The sequence below is a fragment of the Clavelina lepadiformis genome, chromosome 2, assembly GCF_947623445.1.
Source record: "Clavelina lepadiformis chromosome 2, kaClaLepa1.1, whole genome shotgun sequence".
Taxonomy (NCBI): Eukaryota; Metazoa; Chordata; class Ascidiacea; order Aplousobranchia; family Clavelinidae; genus Clavelina; species Clavelina lepadiformis.
In genome coordinates, this window is record NC_135241.1 from 15,294,920 (window position 1) to 15,310,825 (window position 15,906).

Consider the following 15,906-nt stretch of genomic DNA (forward strand, 5'->3'; position numbering starts at 1 on the left):
AAACAAAGAAAACCTGGTCATTTAAACGCGATTTTATAACAGATAAGCAAACAACAAACGGCTTTGTACGCACGAGTTCTCGTCAAATACTGCCATACTTTTCAGTCAAGTCCATTTGATCTAATTACCCAAAAATTCCAATGTTTTGATCCAAGTTGTGACATTTATGTCCAAAAAATTGTCTTTTCTGTTACTCACTCAGCCATTTGACACTTATGTTGTTTTTAAAGTTTTTTTAATACAGTTTCACAAAAATGCTTTGTGTAGTGGATTGCAATAAACTTAAGCTGCAGAACAAATTTCTGTTCAGTTGAATTGCTTTTTTGAGAACTTGTGCTTATTAACATGTTTAGAGTGAAACGTTCAAGTGACGTTAAGGATGTTATTCACATAAAAGTAAAAGTAAGTGCAAAAAGGTTTATATGTGTGTGTGTGTGTAATAAGTCATATAATGTTATTATTTATTTTAATTTTACCATGTTTATTAGGCTATATAATTGATATTCTCATGCTCAAATTAACATTTGTTCTGTTTGTTGTAACCCAATTATTTATACTTATCATTGACTCTTCGGGTCTAGTATACAAGTGCACAACCAGATGAGGTCACATTTTGAGTAGCTGAGGTCTAGTATACAAAGGCATCCTATTGTTGTGCACTCATATACTAGACCCAACTCTTCATAGTTGGGCAGTACCGATACCGTCAGTACTTTTTTCTAAAAGTACCGAATTACTTTTTTTAAGAAATATCAGTCGGTCCCGGTACTCGGTACTTTTCACGTGATTAGTTCAAAATTTGAACAAGTATGTGCTCAAAAACACATGTTAATTACTTCTTAATACCAATTTGTTATTACTAGAGCATCTGTTGCTCTTTTTTAATGCAGAAATGTCAAGTAAAACTGCGAACGAGTACTGTCACACATGTTTTGACTTGCAGTAACATTTACCGGGGCATATTATTGGCAAATATTGCATTTGCAGCAGCATCATTTACACAAAAAGTATCAATACCGAGTACCGACAAACTACCGAACTACTTTTTTAAAACAGTGACGAATATCGAAATCATCGGTACATTTTTTTGCCAAGTATCGATACCGTTACCGATTGTACTTTCAAAGTACCAACTGCACACCTCTGCTCTTCTTTGTATTGAAAATATATCCTATAAACAATAACTTATAACATTTACAAGTTAAGTGCCTTCATGTGTTAGTTGACATCAGTTTTCAACACATCTGCAAATTTATTTCCAGAAGTATGCAGGATATTTCAATCCAGAAAGCAGAAGTTTTGCTGTGGATCCACATCTTACCACCTTTGAGGACCTTCAAAAAATACTCATTGAAGCTTTCAATTTGAATGGGTTTGTGACAGAAAGAAATATTCTATTAAAACATGTTTTTGGTTAACAACAGTTATCGGTAACTATTCTAACTAATTGTTTATAGTGGTATATTTATCTTTTAATGAATATGTTTTTTCTTTTATATAGGGACTGCTTAATTTTGGTACAACCGGGTTAAACTAGTTCAAATTTTCTTTATTTTTCTTCCACCAACCAAACTTATGTTTTTTATTTCCAACCAAAGATATGTTTCTACGTTCTAAATTATCATAATGGGCATGTCATAATTGGTTTAGATGACAAGTATCAAAATATATTTACCACAACGTGAAAAGAAAATAGATGTTGATCAAAAACCATAAACTTTGTAACACCTTTTTTTAATAAATAATGGTCGTTCTTGAAACATTGCTTTTTTTTCTTGTGAAGTTCTCTTAATGTGACTTTCATTTTCTACGTTAAATAATGTGGAGTGTGTTACTAATGGAACAAATTTGGGTAAAAAATATGTTACCCCCCAAAATAATTGATTTGAGTACCTTTTTTATTTTCATTAAGTAGGCAAAACGGTTAAAATTTTACAATCTTGTTGTTTATATATGCATACGTAACAAACTCTTCATCAGCATATTTGTTCAGTTATGCAATAATTTGTAGTTTAATTCAACATTGAACTCAAAATTTACTCTAAATTGCCTTGCCATGAAAACACATTAAAAATGTTCTAATGGAAGCTGAACGATGGCGTAAAGTGTGCCGTTTGTCATGCATTAAATAATGATAAAACAGAAGAAATCACTACTTCATCAGAAGTTACTTTAAACCAGTGATTCCTAACTGCGGCTCCAAGCTAGCCTTCTTGCGGCTCTCATTGACCCCTGAAAATCCCACAAAAAATATAAAAAATCTATTTATATTAATTACGGCGATTATTTTTTGACCTGTCAAAAATTGGTCAAAGTTTGTGTGATTTGTGTTATTTTTCTTGTTAGTGTTGCTATTCGTTGGTACATGATTTCATGCTTTGAAAATTTTGTTGTAATTGCTTGAGTGTTTTCATGCGGCTCCATACGTACTCTAAAGTTTGAAATTCGGCCCCGACAGCAAAAAAGGTTGGGAACCACTGCTTTAAACCGTTTGTCCCTTTTAAGGTGATATGTGCCAAAGATTCATAGTTACCAACAATTTCAGGTGTTGTAAACTGCTTGCAATTCAAGTTCTATGTTTCTGCGTAGTTTGAACATTGCATTTTTGAATGTTATATAGTATATACTGTTCCAATGAAGTTTGATTTGTTTCTTAGTGGTATTTTCAAGTTACCTTAGAAATTGGTACCAAAATTAAATATTGTGAGGCCATCACAATGAAATGACACTAGTTTTTTTCTTAGTGAAGATAAGCATGTTTGGACAACTGCTGCATTTGAAAAAAAAACACTTTTGACGTGTGCAATGTCATACAATTAATTATATATGAGTATAGTAAATATGTTATTCAAATACTATATGTGAAAAAGACTCAAATTACTTCGACTTACGTATATGATTTTTTTGGTAGTTAGGCAAAATGAATTGCCTTTCATCATGTCTATGTAATGATACATTTTCAGTATTGTTTGAATGTATTCCTCTTGCAATAAATTTCGTTATGCTTAACATTGACATTTGAAAAAAATTATGGTACTGATTATTTGCCCAAATGATCTGTGCATTTTGAACCATCTTGTATTTAACCTATTATAATATGCTTTGATGTCCGGTCCCTGACAAGTTAAACTTTCTTACTGACTTAAGCTAGTGCATCCTGCAAGACAAAATTTATTAGGGCTCCTGAAATGTTATGGATGGAGGAGAACTAAACCAAAGCAGGGGCAGGGGGCCACACCTAAAAGAAAACCATATATGCACAGAAACTAAAAACATATACACTGCATTTTTGATAGATAAGTATTAGGTACTGTGAAACACGATTAATTGATATGCTTGTGCTTTGGTGCACATAATTTTATACAAGTTTAACATTGTCCTTTTAATTAAAATGATAAAACATGTACTTTACAACAGCAAAAAAATTATAATATATTGAATAACTATAATAATAAATAAACTGGTTTTTGGATAATTCGATTCAAAAAGACTAGAGCCATAGTACTGTTGTAAATGCATGGTTTTCAATATTATATATAGTGTTTATGTGAACAGTTTTTTAATGTAGGATTCTATTGGGAATATAATACTATAATTATTTTAAAAATTGTTTGTTTGATGTACAGGCCATTTCATTTAACATATTTGTGCCGTGATGATGCTGGTGAAAACATCTTTCTATCAATGTTAACAGAGTGGGACTTGGATGCTGCTTTTCTCACTTCTTCTGATCCTCACCTTCGTTTAAAGGTGTCTTGTTTTGTTTTATGGAAGTCAATATAGGCTATGTGTTATCTAAAATATTGCTGTTGTTATAATTTTTAGGTCATGTACAGTATATCTATAACTTGTATGTTTGTAAACAATTTTTATTATATTCTTCAAATTCATGCGCTTAGTTGGATGCTGAACCTTACAAGGATGGCTTGATGTCAAAGACAGACTGGGATCTCCATGACTCACCCAGTGGTGCATTTGGAAATCAGTCCAATGTCTTTAGGAACTTTTTATATCCTGTAACAAACAGGTATTGTTTGTCTAATGAAGTTTGAATCGCTTTCACCATTGCATGTTTTGGTATGCATCTCTATATCTTATATATTGATACATTTTAGCATGAACAGTATGCTTTCTATGCCTAACATGCAAAGAAATTGGATTGACTCATTGGGTGGTGCTTTTGGGAAGCTTGCTGGGACTTTGGTAAACAATTCAAACAATCCTGATGATTGCTCATTCTTTCCTTCCAAGCCCCCTTTAGGTAGGATATTATATATGTGGATTATAGTAATGAACACGAGTTTATTGCAGTATTTTAGTAACTTTTTCTTGTTTAATAACACACTTTTAATATAACTGGTAATTTTGCAATGTAAATATTTCCTGTGACATTGAGAAATCAAAAGTTTTTAGTGTTCAGTTAATTTTTGAATGGTGCATGTACCATTGCATATATGACTTGGAATGTGTTCCTGCGTGTCTCTTTAATAATTCCTGCACTTAAAAACTACTACATGTGGCTGACTGCATTCTGTTAGGATTTATAGTAAGTCAACTTCTGGCCTGTTAGACATTTGGTATCGATGCAACTCTGCCACAAGAATTGACTATGTAAAAAATAACACTAATTTTTCTTTTGTTTATATGTAAGTTGGATTATCATTGTGACGTATTTCCCACAGACGATGCAGAATTTCGCAATTATTTGGATGAAACTGGAAAGTTAACAAAGCCTGAAGAGCTTAGGTTACGGGTATATCATGGAGGTGTTGCCCCTGCTCTTCGTAAAGTTGTTTGGCGCATGCTGCTTAATATTTTTCCAAGCCAACTTAATGGAAAGGAACGAATTGCGTATATGAAGAAAAAAGCAGGTTTGTGATTCCCACTATGGCGATATTTTTGTCATTGCCGTCTCTAGCTCTGTGTGCTTTTCTTATTCTGTACAGTTTGTTCTATTTACGCTTTGTGTGCATAATTTTTCTGTCGCGATGTCTTTTTTATTTGATGTTTATTTAATAATAAACCTACAGTTATTTTTTAAGTATCTTTAACTGTTCAAAATTTTTCTTCTGCATTTACAGATGAATATGGAGATTTGCGGTCCAAGTGGCAAGCTAAAGCAGATCATCATGAAGTAAGACAGATTTCAGATATGGTCTGGAAAGATGTACTAAGAACTGATAGGTATGGCAGATATGGATAATTCACTTCAAGTACTATAATGTGGTTAAACAGTAAATTCAGTTGACAAATTGCCATGTCGTTTAAATCTGCATTAGACTTACAAAGCAAAGTATCGGAACATATCTTACACTTTTGTTTTGAAAAGGTCTCATCCATTTTTTGATGGCCCTGATGATAATCCTAATACTATTGCTTTGATGAACATCCTTACTACTTTTGCCCTAACACATCCCAAAGTCTCTTATTGTCAAGGTATTAGTATTGATGTTAATTTAGTTTATTTGATTTATTGACCATTTAAATAGTGAAAGTTTGTTAACTTGAAGTAACTTCACCGGTCCCAGAAATTTTCTTTGCAAATTTTAAATGCAAGGAACAACTAACGTTAAATTTCGGTCAAACCAAATGTTCTTTAGTAGCTCTCAGGGCTTAATAGCTCCCAATTGTCTCAATGTTAGTCAATAAAATCTTTATAATGTTATAACATAACCGTGATGATTTGTTGTGAGTTGGGTGAGATGGTAATTTTATAGCCTGGTTGATAAAGGATGTTGTCCCAGATTGGTTAAAGAAACTTAAACAAGTTTAAAAAGTATACTTGTTTGGGAATTGGATCAGATTTGTTGGAAAGGTTATGAACAGATGTGCGCAGTCGGTACTTTAAAAGTATCGTCGGTAGTGGTACCGGTACTTGGCAAAAAAGTACCGATGTTTCTGTTATTCGGCACTATTTCAAAAAAGTATTTCAGTACTTTGCCAGTACTCGGTACCGGTAGTTGTTCTACAGCGGATCCTGTTGCAAGTGCAATTTTTGCCAATATAATGATCCCACTAAAGATTACTTCAGGTCAAAAAATAAGTGACTTACTCTTTGCGACTTTATTAAATACTTTTATATTAAAAAAGAACAAAAAGTGTTAAACTTGGCACTAAATTTTTATTAAAATGAATTTTTTTAATCATGCTTATCAAAACCTTGAAGTAATCATTTTAAAAATACTGAGTACTGGGATCGACTTAAATTTCTTGACTTAAGTAATTTGGTACTTTTAGAAAAAAGTACTGACAGTATTGGTACTGAAAAAGTACTATGGTACAGTAATTCGGTATAATAGTACCTCGCAGTACTCCCCACCTCTGGTGATGAAACAAGAAAGGAATTTTACTAATTGCAAAAAAACATTTAATATTGCCCAGTCTTGTTCGCATGATCGTTTGCTAATTTTACTAATATCGTCAATTTGAAGTAATTTAGTTGGTCCCTTCAAGTTCGTGTTAATGGCCTTCAGTTGTATATTTACTAACTGTAAAACTTAACTCTGTGACAGTTAATAAGTTATCTATTGCCAAGGGCGAAATGGGCATCTGGCAAAAAATTAAGGAAACCTTTTATTGTATTTCCAATGTGGTTACGTGTATTTCCAATTCAAAGAAGGTATAATATACCACAAGATGTACATACCAGTTTAGCTTTCTTCTCATCGTTTTTTCTTATATTTATCCTGACATAAATATCTCAACATCATCGAATTTTCGATCTACAAATGTAGTTCAGGATTTTAACATCTTTTTCATTCAGTTTCCATAAGTAAGTCTACCAAGAACATATAAAAACGTTTTAACCCCACACAATTGTCTGCCTCATTCAAACACAAATCACAGTGTTGAGGCACCAGATGTACAGTAGGTCAGATTTTCCCAGTTTAATCGTTGAAGCATGCATACACTTGCGCACACATCAGCACTAACAGATAGTTATAGAAGTTTAAATTGTATGTCTGTAATTTAGATTGATTTCTGCAGCACTTCACTTTCTAACAGGTATGAGTGACTTGGTCTCACCAATATTAATGGTAATGAACAATGAAGCTCAAGCATACATTTGTTTTTGTGCAATCATGATTCGTCTTCGCAATAACTTTTCAACAGATGGCAATACTATGTCAATTAAATTTAAGGTATAATGTATAGCTTGTGTGCAACGCTTATTTTTATAGTAAATTTACTGGCACTCTTACATCATATCAGTGATCTTTGATAAAGACTTGAAGTGCCCATGGGCAAGCATGATATTCTTGACATCATACTTGTGTCTTTTGCTCTGTAGCACTTGGCTTTGCTGCTGAAAAATCATGACCTTGAATTTTTTAATTATTTGAAATCACTTGGAGCTGATAACATGTTTTTCTGCTATCGCTGGATATTACTGGAAATGAAGAGAGAATTTTCATTTGACGATGCTGTCACTGTATTGGAAGTAAGACATCAAAACAAGCTCTCTTATAATCTTTTCTGTGTGAACTAAAAGCTTTGGTTAAAAATAACTTATCTGCTTTTCTATTATCTTAATATTTATTGTTATTAGGTAATGTGGAGTTCATTGCCTCCTCAGCCTCCAGTAGTAGAACTACCGCTACTGGATGATGATGTAGACAGTAGCATAGATAAAACTTTTCCTTCCAACTCCTGCAGTGAAAAAGTTAACAATACAGCAAGTCCTGCAAAACTTCAGAATGATTTTAGCTCAAATACGAAGAAATGTGCCAAGACCAAAACACCAACTTTGCTTGAAATATCTTCTTCCAGCTCTTCAACATCATTTAATTCATACGATACTTTGCTCGATTCTGCTCCACTTTTGACACCATATGTTGCAGGTGAAGATTTGCCTTCCATAGCAAGTTTGACCAACTCCACTGACACTATATCCACCCATGATGGCAGTGGAAAGTTGGTTCAGGTATCAAAGGAAGACATCCAATCAGTTGACGCTGTTAAATTTTTTGATCCATCAGCTCCTCTGGTAAATGGCGAAACCAAGGAACTAAGCAATAAGCTTCCTCCCCCAGAAGAGCTTGGCTGTGGAAATCCTTTTCTCATGTTTGTTTGCCTTGCTGTGTTGCTCGACGAACGTGACACCTTGCTAGCAACTAGGAAGGAATACGACGACATGGTAATGCATTTCGACCGAATGGTTAGGAAGCACCAGCCACGTAAGGTCTTGTCGAAAGCGATGACGTTGTTTGCAGAGTATTTGCGTACCGATGTTAGTTAAACACTGTAGTTCAACATTTTTTGAATATTAAAATAGAAAGTGCAATTGTTTTTGCTTTAAAGTTTAAGTAGTACTGACATAAATCGGGTGCGTTGTGCAAGACCTGTCCCCTCTCATGCATTATTTTTACCTGTTTCTTCCATCCCATTAAGTGTAACCGTGAATCATGACTTTTCTGTGGTGTTTTTTTAACCTCCTGTCACCGAGGTGATTATTGCTCTTCTCTTCAACTTGTTTGATCAAACTGCTTGCTCCTGTTTTGGTGTTTTTTATACATTATATGTATTGGGTTTGCACATTTATCGTTCCGTTTTTACTCCAACCTAACTCATTTGCACCTTCACACATAATAAATTTCGCTTAGGTGTAATATTTGCGCATTGCTCTTTTAGCTCTGCCGATTATTATTTTTCAATGTTGTTATACCTGGAGTCTAAGTAAATTTTACCTGCCAAATTCGGTATTCAGTCGTAATTATGCTGGACTCGTTTTTTATTGGTTGTTTCGTTTCGCTGGTGTTTTTTAATTTTGGTAGTTTTATGCAAATATGTCGTTTGCAGGACATCGTAGTACATTGAATAGTGTTCACTGTAGTTGCGCTTCGAAATTCTTCATTAGTTCCGCGCGTCTTAATTGCTATAAAATAGCAAATCTACCGACGTTTTGCTCCGTTAGCCGAATTCGCAAATTCTCTTCAAACCATTGAATATGCATTTAGTTAAATTTATTTAGCATTTGCCAATTCGTTTGGTATATATAGCGTTGAACGGTTGTGCTGCAATACAAGTTAACTTGGATGATATTGCATGTCTGTTAGTGATTGGTTGCGTATTAGCTGTTACGCTTTTAATGCTTCGTCTTGTAGATTATATAAGTTCACGGCGATTATGGCGTCATTTATAACAATCTTTATTGAACTTCCAATACACAATCGTTCACATCTCTCCTGGTAGTGAACGTTGCACACGCTATTGCCCACGTATGTTGGGCGTGGGTGCTATTTACTGCGATCCTTAAATTAGTAAATTAGCTTTTATGACCGAAGTACGGTTCATTACCATAGGCTGCTGATAAATTATGAATTATTTTCCAGCTATTTCTGGGAATTTAACATGTTTCCGTGCATATGTAATGAAGATACCGTGAATTCATTATTGAGGAATGAATTATCCGGCATTTTCATGCAAAATTTGTTAATTTCATGGTTACATGGCCAAGACGACAAAGACATCCCAGTGCATATATAAGAAGATTAAAAACAACCTCATTTTCACAGTAGGCCTAACACAAGCTAAGAAATTGAGTCCACGATAATTTCTTTACTTTGGTTCAGTTTTTGGTGAGATGTATGTAGGTATATTGATATGTTATATTATATTATAACCTATTAATAATAATAAAAATCATATGCTAAAGTTATTATGCTCTTTAAATTAGCACGTTATACATACAAGATGGCAAATCTATTACTGATTTCTGGGCTGGTGGTCGCTTTCCTTGCGAGCGATTTGGTATTGGCGCGAGAAATAACGCCATGCTGTTCAAACTACAAGCAGCGACACTCTCCAATATGTCGACGTATTTGCATGGCAATGATGGCATTGTACGGCAAAGGAGATCACTCGATTGGTGTCATGACAGCCGGAAAAAGAAGTGAAATGTACAAATCTGAAGATAACCCCGTAACAGAAGAAAAGGAAGATGGAAGATTTAAAACAGCAGATGATTGCCTTAGCATCTATCCAAAAGAAATATGTAAAGAGTTACGGTTTTTTGATAAGCAACAGGAAGCTAGTGATGGTTCAATCTACAAGTGAATGTTGGAAAACATTCCTTTACAGGACTGACCCCAAGCTCGACTTTGAAATGAAAGGAGGCTGTTTAATGTTGTTTTTGCGATATGTAACCCACCCTATAAAATTAATAAAATGAAACACAAAATACAGTAACCTATATCAAAAGCACTGTTTGGTTTTCTCGTTTAAAGAATGTTTAAGCCTATAACCAAATATAGGCACGTCTTAAAGTTGATTCTGCTATAGGCCTATTTAATAATGATAATTGAAAATATCATAACTCCTACAACGGTATGGTAACAATAACCAAATATAGGTCGTTTGGCGAAATAGTGTTGTGTTATTTAGGAGGTAACGGGGCTCCGTAGCCTTTATTTACTTAATGTATGTGTGCGACTGTTCAGTTGTATTAGTACTGCAGTACCGTAGTCTATAATACTGTAGACTCTACAAAACAAAGCTGCATATTAAACGCCTTATCATATTTGTTTAGCATGGTGCAAGCTTTTACTCGTTTTATCTGCAAAAACTGCAGTCCATACTGGCAAAAAGGGTAATAAGTTATCAGATGTATTACACATATTAATAATAATAATTAATTAATCAACAAAACACACTGCTGTCAAAAATTGTTACTTAGCCATTTCTATAAAAAAAAATGTTTATCGTAATTTTTAAGTGACCCCATATACTGTACCACAATTTTAAAGCAACACATGACAATTTACCAAGAGGTAGCATGGAAGAGGTAGAATGTGTGGTGATATTCCTTTGTTTTCCTTTTCTGCCTCGCGCATAATCACGCCGCCTTAATTGGTTCTAGTGTTGGTTTTCATCTGTACGACGTTATTCGGTAGTAAGCGTAGTATCGGATGGTCGGCTGCTTAATCTATATAAGTGTTATATAGTTTACAGTCACGTCTTACGTAACTAATTATATTTCATTTTTTGGACTAGCAATTCTGTTTTAATAAAGCCTTAGTTACTTTTGGTTTTATATCTGAGTTCCAAGGTCATGACAATTTATTAAAACAGAATAAGATGAGCTGGTCAGGGACAAGCTTTTACTTCGACCAAAAATCTGACGGTTGGCCCAGACACCGTCGACGCTCCTAAAGTTTTTAAGTATTGGTTGCAGACGGTCGAAGACTACATTGATACACTGGAAGACAAGACAAGAGTTGTTCGAAGCTGTCTTTCGCCCGAAGTTTTCTCCTACGTAGAAGAAGACGATAGCTACGAGAGTATTGTAACTCTTTTGAAAGAGTTGTGCATCCGACCAAGAAATAATGTCTACGCAAGGCATCTACTGGTCAGTCGGCAGCAAACCCACGGGGAAAATGTCCTGGAGTACCTTCGTGCCTTAAGGTACTCGCTAAGGATTGTACTTTCGAAGCAATCACAGCGAGTAAGTACCGCGACGAACTTTTTCGGGACTCTTTCATTAATGGGGTGAGTTCTTCGCTAGTACGTCAACGCCTGTTGGAGATAGATGGTGTCGACCTACAACGAGTGGCCGATTTAGCCGACAACGCTGTCATTAAAGGCTGACCCGTGAAAGCCTTGTTAGATTCGGGCGCTTCCAAAAATTTTATCGATAGCTCTTTAGCCGAAAACATCAAGTTAAAACCGGGAAGAAAAGTGTGTGATATAACCATGGTTTCCACTGAAGTGCAGTTAGAAACACAAGGTCATGTTAATATAACCATTCAACTGTTTGGCCGGAGCTACTCTAACGTTGTGGTGGACGTAATGCATAACTCTTGCGCCGATATTATCATGGGGCAGAAGTTTCTACAAAGGCATGAGGCGGTTACTTTCGAATTTGGTGGAGCTGAAAATCCCCTTGTTGTGTCTGCTGCTTCGGAAAAGGTTTTCATGGTAGCGGCAGCCGATGTTGACCCACACAACTTGTTCGAATTTGTAAAAGGACTACTTGCAAAAGGACTACTACCCAGTCGCTTCTTGCACTCGTTCCTACTCGAAGATAGACTCCGCCTTCATTAAAACCGAAATTAAGAGATTACTTTGCGAAGATATCATTGAGCCGTCGAAATCGCCTTGGAGAGCTCAATTACTAGTGGTGCGAAACCGAGAAAAATGTCGTTTAGTGGTCGACTCCTCGCAAACTGTCAATCGCTTCACTTTGCTCGATGCTTACCCGCTTCCACGCATCGAAGTCATTGTCAACAGGGTTGGAAAGGATAAATACTATAACTCACTCGATCTACGGTCGGCCTACCACCAGGTACCGATTCGAGCGGAAGAACGTCCATTCCCTGCGTTTGAAGCTTTGGGCTGCCTCTATCAATACAAAAAACTTCCCTTTGGTGGTACAAACGGTGTGGCCGCTTTTCAAAGAGTGATTGATGATTTCATTCGACGCCATAAGCTAAAAAAGGTATTTGCTTATTTGGAAGACTTAACAGTTACTGGAGCGACGATTGAAGAACACGACCAAAATTTAGAAGCTTTACTAAATGCCGCGAAGCTTACCGGATTAACTTTCAACGAAGAAATTGCTAAAGCTATAGTCTCGCTAGTATCTGTGAAGATCTGCCGTTCGAAGTTGAGTGCGATGCATCGACTACGCCGTCGCAGCCACTTTGTCACAAGGAGGGCGCCCAGTGGCGTTCATGTCTCGGACGCTCAGTAAATGTGAGCGACATTGTCCTTCTATTGAGAAGGAAGCTACTGCTATCATAGAAGCGGTCCGTAAAAGGGTCCACTACCTTAAAGGGAGAACTTTCACAATAGCAACGGACCAACGATCGGTTTCCTTTATGTTCAGTAAAACCAACAAAGGAAAAATCAAAAACAACAAAATAGTGATGTGGCATCTAGAACTGAGTCCTTTCCACTATGAAATTCGCCACAAGTCAGGGAAGGAAAATGTTGTCCCCGATGCCCTTTCAAGAGTTTGTGCCACAGTGGATTGCCTAAAAGACTTGTCATCGCTTCATGATTCCCTCGGACATTCGGGATACGCTCGACTCTATCATTTCATCCGTGTTCGAAACCTTCCATACACCGGCGAGGAAACAAGAACCGCTTGTAAGTCCTGTCGTGTTTGCGCCGAGATTAAACCTCGTTTTTTTATAAGACAGTCTGAAACATTCGTGAAAGCTACTCACCCGTGGGAACGAAACCTATCTATTGGTAATTCTTGATGAATTTAGTCGTTATCCTTTTGTTTATCCTTGCAAGAAGATGTCTTCAGACACAGTTATAGATTAATTATCGACCTTTTTTGCTTGTTTGGTTTTCCGGCATACATACATAGTGATCGAGGATCCAGCTTCATGAGTCGGGAACTTAAAGATTTTTTCATGCCTCGAGGAATTGCGACCAGTTATTCTACTCCGTATCTTCCTCAAGGGAACTCGCAATGCGAAGGAGCCAATCAAATAATTTGGAGAACCATAAAACTGCTTTTATCCTCCTACTAAATCTCAGAAGAACATTGGAAACGTGTTCTCCCTTAAGCCCTACACGGAATTAGGTCGTTGTTGTGTACGGCCACTAACGAAACTCCGCATGAAAGAATGTTTTCTTTTCCAAGACGGGCAAATCTTGGAAGCTCAATGCCTACGTGGTTACTAAATCAAGGAACTGTACTGCTACGTCGATTTGTGCGAAACAAAGGCGATCCAGTCCGCGATCCAGTCCGCGATCCTGTTGAATTAATGATAGTGAACCCCACTTTCGCTCGAGTTAAATATCCAAATGGAAGGGAGATTACGGTATCAACTTTCGGCCTTGCACCTTATACCCACAAGTAAATCCAGCTAACGATGAAATTGAGCAAGCCACAACGTCGTACGTCACTTCCCCATTATGTCAACCAGGAATACGTTTGTCTACAGGCACTAGTGACAATGCGCAAAGAGAGACTGACATTCAAAAAGATGGACACCAGCAAACGCCTTCCGGGGAGGCTGATTCACCAACCCCGAGTATCAGGTGCTCCACGAGAGAGAGAGAAGACCCTCACAAAGATATAGCGACAGGATATTGTAGTTTTCGACATTGAAATTACTTAATATTATTATTACTTAATAATTATTTAACCGGGGGAGAATGTGGTGATATTCCTTTGTTTTCCTTTTCTGCCTTGCGCATAATCACGCCGCCTTAATTGGTTCTTGTGTTGGTTTTCATCTGTACGACGTAGTGTCGCCTGGTCGACTGCTTAATGCTAAGAGTTTATCTATATAAGTGTTATATAGTTTACAGTCACGTCTTACGTAACTAATTATATTTTATTTTAGGACTAGCAATTCTCTTTTAATAAAAATTTGTTACTTTTGGTTTAATATCTGAGTTCCAAGGTCATGACAGCATGAATACTAAAAATGCGATGAGAACACTCTACAAATCACAGAAGTCTGTAAAAAGCAACACTCCAAACATCAAAGCAAAACAACGGCGAGAGATTCGAACAAAACAATCTCCGTACATGAACTTTCGTGATTATAATGTGTTATATGCGTCTCGTGTATAGGCTTGCCTTACACTAACCTGTACAAATATGCTAACAGTGTGCTCAAAACGACATAAATATAGTCTATACTGCCAAGTCTCATATAATACAAAAAATCTAGTATATTCACTACTCTAATATATAAAAGTCAATAAGCTAGATGTAAAAGGGTAAATGTGACACTTAATGTTCATCGCGACAGTGATAATGACAATTTTCTTACACACAAACATGATTAAATTGCTTTTATTTTTACAAATAACGAATTTCTTTAAAATCCTGACTTTTGCAACAAGTAGCAAGTGGTTTGACAAGTAACTCGCTTGAATTGCAAATAAGTAGTCCACTTGTATGAGTAACCGCTAACCAACTTCAACTGCAAAAATGTAATGAAATAAGTAACCAGGGACCTGGAGCAGGAATACAACCTCACGCCGGTATAGTTACCAGTTACACGTGAATGTTGATTTTATTAACGTTTAATTTACGCAGTCAAATATATTTGAAAAACTGATTAAATATTCTGAATTCAAAATTAATTGATCTATTTATAATAATTCGAAACCAAAATAATTGCTTAAGTAAATATTTAGTTGTTATTTATGGCAACATCAGTTCGGAAACCCGACTTACCCAGGCTTTTCTTTGATCTTAAACAGATATCAATTTTCCAAAATTCTGCTGCAAATGAGGTGTAGTTTGTTTAAAAAACCTAGACCTATTTGAGTCCAGTGTTGTTATGAATCGAGTTGACATCATTTTTCTATGACTTAACCTGAATCGGGTCATATGTCCAAAATTATTCGGGTCACGTGATGTCATTTGTAACGATAAATTAGACCTTTAGATAAAAAGACCAATTAGTTTTCTAAAACATTACACTTCTCTGAAAGAAATTATCAGCCAAATACTTACTTATACTTACCGGATACCTAATTTTGGAATCGTATGAAATCGAATTTAACGCAACGCGTAGTTTGATGTTTTGAAGTTAAAGGTTAACCTGACTTGACTCATCCACAGGTTAAATGGATTCGACTTGACTCATTCACAGATTAAATCGACTCGACTTGACTCGAGTCACTCACAACCTAAATTAATTCAAACTGATTTAACTAAAAGAAGAACTTTTGGAACCACCTGAAGCAACTTGAAACAAATCAAATCTTTGTAATGGAAACACTTGAACCATGTTAATCCAAGTGAAAGCATTGGAAACAAGTGAAACGTTTTAAAACAGCAAGAACCAAACAAAAAAGTTGTTATTATAAATAACGGTATTAAGCAACTGCTCTTTTAGTTCTATAAGTTGAGTGGTATGTTGAGTTTCGCTAATGTCATGAATAACTTTATAAAATAATATTTTTTCACGTGAGAACAAGTTTTTT

The 15,906-nt window shown here is 35.8% G+C and overlaps 1 protein-coding gene across 1 annotated transcript; it reads left to right on the top strand.

The window, feature by feature from the left end:
- The first annotated feature begins 208 nt into the window (after window positions 1-208).
- On the top strand, window positions 209-9,182 carry LOC143446182 (TBC1 domain family member 25-like). The gene is made up of 11 exons (XM_076945709.1): window positions 209-402; window positions 1,263-1,372; window positions 3,627-3,750; window positions 3,900-4,027; window positions 4,116-4,261; window positions 4,683-4,871; window positions 5,082-5,184; window positions 5,330-5,436; window positions 7,006-7,142; window positions 7,292-7,441; window positions 7,550-9,182. Exons 1-11 carry the CDS (start codon window positions 346-348, stop codon window positions 8,237-8,239), a joined length of 1,941 nt encoding a protein of 646 aa, XP_076801824.1. The 5' UTR covers window positions 209-345; the 3' UTR covers window positions 8,240-9,182.
- The last annotated feature ends 6,724 nt before the right edge of the window (window positions 9,183-15,906 follow it).